Raw genomic sequence first — 5,261 nt, 5'->3', positions numbered from 1 at the left:
GAACCCTCCTGAAGCAGTATGTCTTTAAATGTAGTGTGGACAGTACACCTTGAAATTACTTAATGTTACTTAATTATGGAATTTGACAAAGTGAAAACATTAAAAAAATTCACTCAAAAATAAATGTTGGGGGGGGGGGTCCACTGGCCTATTGTAGACTGGATGATAAATGTACTTCTAAGACAGTTTCCAGAAATTCTGAAAAACAAATCAACTGCTATAAAAGTGGTATGGGTGACAAGATGTAGTAGAAGCAGCAAATATCACATGCTTTATAAACAATGTGCTTCCCTTTTTTTCCAAATATAAAACAATACAATACAAAACAGTCCAGCACAATTTCCAGACACAATGGTTTTCATATTTACAAGATGAATTCAGCAATGAACAAGAACCTGAACCATGATCGTAATATCTTGAAAAATGAGGAAGAGGAAACTTGTGACGCTGCAAGAAAGGTTAAAATTTGATTAAATTCTATTTTTACTTGAGCAATGCAGTACATTTCTTTTTGTTGCTCATTGGATGTAAAAACTTTGAACCAGATTAATCAAATACAGCATAACATCCACCCACTTGCTGCGGTTCTAAATTAATGATATCTAAATAGAATGTGTCAAAATGTGTCCTTTTCACTAAAACAAAGGACAATTAGAAGTTATTATTCTATCTGGTCTGATACATTTGATTTTAATGTTGGCATATGTTGCCCCTGAACCAAAATGAGATCAACATCCCGCTGTAGAGATAGTGGATAATTATATACCATGTCTAGCCAAAAGAGGGTGCCAGAACAATATGGCTGGAAACGAACAAGCTGAACCTGAAGAGACAGCTCATTTCAAAATGAATTATTCCCCCACAGATCAAGAGACCTTTTGTTTTGTTTGTTTTTTAAATAGTCTCCAAATCTAATTTCACTTGAACTTTTTTCATAGTGCCTGCATATTTAAAATGCTTTGCTGTCCAGCCTGTGGTTACACATTGGAAGTCTCCTTACTTAGCTGCTCCTCGTGTCTCAATTTCATTATGACCCTGACACAAGGTCTTTGTCACATTAGCATTTTGTCCGCACATCCAGAACATTCCACAGTCCAGATAAGAACCCACTGAACTCCTTCAGCCAGTGTTCAGCCAATGGTCAGCTCAGCCTCCTCATCGTCACATTCAGAAAAGGTAATGATTTGTAAGGTCATGGAAACTTCCATGTTCAAAATGCTCTTCCTAATTTGCAGAGTGAGTTCCGCAAGATGTTTTTCAGCACAATATGACACAACAGAGGGAGACTGAAAGTTCTGTTTAAAACTCGACTGGACATCACAGATTTCAAAAAGAGACAGAAACAGTTTAATTACAGCAGAACAGTGTGATTTGATTAGCCACCCAATAGCACTGTAAACACGCACAAAGATTGCTAGGTCAATGATTATAAAATATATAGTACATTTTATATAGTTTTTATTCTACATGTACAACTTTTGGGTTAAGTTCATCCTGACAAATGATCAATTTACAAATATATTCAAAGTAAGAAGCAATCTATGTAGATGCATTTTTTCTTTTATATAATTATATACAGAGTTACTGAACAACAATGAAAAATGTAGTTTAGCAAGTGTGCATTTGCAAGTACTGATTTGTCACGACACAAATATGCATTCGGTCCCGTTTTAGCCTAATCTATAAAAATGCTCATGTTTTGTGGAAATTATAGTAAAACTACTTTTTGCAGTATCAAGTGACAATTCTGTCTCGTTTTACTCCTTAGTAGACTGACAGTGATGTCACGTGGTGCTTTGACAGTAAATTGGCAGTGTTGCAGAGTATAGCCTTTAACCGTAATCTAATCTACACAAACTCACCATCAGGGAAATGCCTTAAAGCAGAGAACCTGCCGTTATATCACAATAGTGCTCTCAAGTCCTGACGGTTAATGAGTCTAAATATGCAGTATATAGCTGGAACTGTGAAAATATGTATTGGCAAGTCCTTGGCATTCACTGAGCACCACCCTGTCACAATGTATTCATCGGTTTGGAGATCGAGCGCTTGAAACACCTCAGCTGGAACAGAGAAGTGACGTCCTTCAAAGACGAGGAGGACAGAGATCCGTGTCGAAAGTTGGCAAGAGCTTTGTCGAGGCTAAAGAGTGGGAGGACTCAAAATGCTTTCGCTGTTGGTCTTTAACAGTCTGATCAGAGTTTGAGAAATATTTAAGTGTAGACTAAGTCAGATTTCCTCTGGAGAATATTGAGAACACACAACAAACAGCAATAGAAATATATCAAAGTCTTGCAGATTGCCATTATTATACATATCAGAGTTTTTCTAATAACAAAACCTTGTCTTCATAAAATGTCCTAAAAATGAATAGGTTTGATATTTTAAGCGCAAGTCCACATCAACATCTTTAATGTCCCCTTATTTATTAGTTGCTTGTAAACCATAATCACTGGAAGATACTAAAAAGGAAAAAGAGGTCAGAAAAATCAAATCATTTTCATGTTGAATTTTCGCGCTCCACCCTGCCCTCCACTAGCTCCACTCGGTCCATCCACTTTTCGGAACGAATATTCTACTGAGAAATTGTTTTTGTGCTGTCCTCTGCCTCGACTCCAAACAAACAGTAGAATAAAACAGAACAGGACTACTCCCAGGAACATTATACAGCCCATAGCTGTAGATATGAGGATGGTCTTTAGGTCCAGAGTAAACTTCAAAAAGACTCTGGTATCATTTAGATTTGTGTCATTAAGATCTCCGGTGTAGTAGGTACGGTTGGCCATGAGAGCTGCGTCTAGCGGCAGCCCACTTACTGTAAGTGTGGCAAAATAAGTGTCGTTCCCACCGGCATTGCTGGCTATGCAGATGTAGGTTCCACTGTCTGTTACCTGGGCATACCGTATTTCCAGTGTGCCCTCTGGTAAAACAGTCAGGCGGCCACTGCTTTTCGTTGTGATGCGGCGGCGCTGAGGGGAAATCCAGAATATGACTGGTGTTGGTTCACCTTCTGCTCGACAAATGAAGGACACTACCTGCCCCTCCCGGGCAGACACCTGCTGTAGTTTCCTGTTGCGGATTTTGGGTTTCTGGCAGGTGAAGTGGTCAAAGAGAGCCGAGTCAGAGAAAGCGTTGAGAGCTCGTTCTTGTACCTCAACAGGTGTCATACACACTGGGGATGCGCCATCAAAATTCAGAGTCTTCCTGCGCTGAAGGATCCAGAGGAGTCGGCAGTCGCATGCCAAAGGATTTCCGTCCAAGCGCAAGGTTTCCAGAGTGTTGACAGACTGAAAGGCTCCCTCTTCCAAGGTCACCAGCCCGTTAGCGGAAAGGTTTAGAAGGCGAATTTGTCTGAGACCACCAAGCGCATAAGGTTGAACTGTGACGAGATTAGTGTTGACAAGATGCAGCTCCTTCAGCCTGATGAGATCCCGCAGAGCCCAGGATTCCAGCACAGAGATCGGGTTGTAGGAGAGATTGAGGCTGGTGAGATGAGGCAAACTGCGCAGGGCAGAGGTGGGCACAGAGGTGATGTTTGTGTGTGTAATAGACAACCAAGACAAGTTAAGACCCTGCAGGCTGTGAGAAGAGATGTACTCCAAAAAGGGCCAATGATCAATCTCCAGGCCCCTCAGGTTTCCCAGCCGCCGGAAATTCTGGTCCTCTAAAGAAGAAATACTGAGGTAGCGGAGCCGTAGAGTCACCAGGTTATGCAGGTAAGATAAAGACTGGCTGGACACTGAAGTCAGGTTGCACCTTTCAATAGTGAGCTCTCTCAGTCCAACAAGACCCAAAAAGGCCTTGTTAGAAATATATACCAGATCATTGTCCCCAACCTCTAAGTTCTTAAGACTTTTTAGATCTTGGAAGGTAAAGTCCAGAAGAATTACAATCTTGTTTCCACTCAGGTCCAGTGTAGTTAAGTTGGTGAGTCGCGAGAAAGCCCCCATGGGCACCAGCTTTAATTGATTACTCCTTAGTGAAAGCGACTGCAAGTTCTGGAGACTGGAAAAAGCATTTGGTTCCAGGACACTGATCATGTTCTCACTTAGATCCAGCTTTTCCAGGCGTGTATATGGAAGTAGATCGCCATGCACTACCCAACGAAGTTTATTCCCACTCACGTCCAGGATCTTGGTGTCTTGCGGGATACCCTCTGGCAGCGCAGAAAGACGTTTACCATAGCAGGACACGGTCTTGAGCTTGGCAATGCAATCACACCGTTGAGGACATCCTTGACTTTGGGTGGGTGACACTGTAATCATAAGTAGCAGGAACAGGAAAGGCAGGGGCCAGCCTACTTCCTGCCCCAGGCTCACCCCCATGGTCCTCCTTTCTTTCTCCTTCTCAACCTCCAGTATGGGGGTCGACTCACTGGGCCGGACACCTGAAAAAAAAACGAGAAAATAAGAACAAATTAGACAGCAAAGGGGAAGACAAAAAGGGTAGACGTGACACAAATTAATTCAGCTCAAGTATTTTCAAACACCAGCCATCAACCTATAAATGAGTGGATTTGCAATTACAAACTGCCTTGACATAACAGCTAAAGCTCCAAAATAATCCTCAAAGAACTGGATCTGTATTCTGTTGAAATGCTTTGGCTGACAATGACTGTGCCTTGCAACTCGCAAGCTGTTGTCAGATTTTCAAAACACATGCCACTACACAAACACACCGCGGATCTATCAATTCAAAACATATACTCTCTCTCTCTCGCTCGCTCTCTCGTTCTCTCACCATGTACATGCCATGAAGAAAAAGAATACTATATGTGCTGCACAGAAACATACCAGAAGGATCAATAACATTTCAAAGTGACACTGAACAATGTAGCACAGTATATCCAGCCTCTTGTGTGTCTTTGAGTAAATGCATGACAAGGTCACTCACCGTAGCAAAAGGCTACGACTCAGTGAATCACAATAACTCGGCCCTTCGCATGATCTGCATGAGTCTCTGAGGCATGAGGCTTATCATGAGGCCAAGCCTTAGCCTGCCAATGGGTTTCATATGACACACACGGACACTCACACGTACATGCACAATTCCCCTCGCACACCCACTACCTCTGTCTGCTGATGGATGTTGACAGCAGAGCAGTAATCCCTTTATGAAATCATTGAGAAATGCCAACTAGTGGGATGGAAACGGACTCAGAGAACATATTCCATAAGATTCTAATAACTGAATAATGAGGTTGACAGAGTCTATACACATAATAATGTATTTTCCATCTTTTCTGCCTCCCTGTGAAAATC

General features: G+C 41.9%; 1 protein-coding gene across 1 annotated transcript; it reads right to left on the bottom strand.

Annotated features, from left to right (window-relative positions):
- Positions 1-2,105: 2,105 nt before the first annotated feature.
- Positions 2,106-4,325, bottom strand: lingo3a (leucine rich repeat and Ig domain containing 3a; the record flags this gene model as incomplete). The annotated part of the gene is made up of 1 exon (XM_080506794.1): positions 2,106-4,325. One exon carries the CDS (start codon positions 4,323-4,325, stop codon positions 2,490-2,492), a length of 1,836 nt encoding a protein of 611 aa, XP_080362920.1. The 3' UTR covers positions 2,106-2,489.
- Positions 4,326-5,261: the final 936 nt, after the last annotated feature.

The sequence above is a fragment of the Blennius ocellaris genome, assembly GCF_963422515.1.
Source record: "Blennius ocellaris genome assembly, chromosome: 12".
In the NCBI taxonomy this organism is placed as follows: Eukaryota; Metazoa; Chordata; class Actinopteri; order Blenniiformes; family Blenniidae; genus Blennius; species Blennius ocellaris.
Note: the sequence above shows the minus strand (reverse complement) of the source record. Positions and strands in the feature narration are given on the sequence as shown.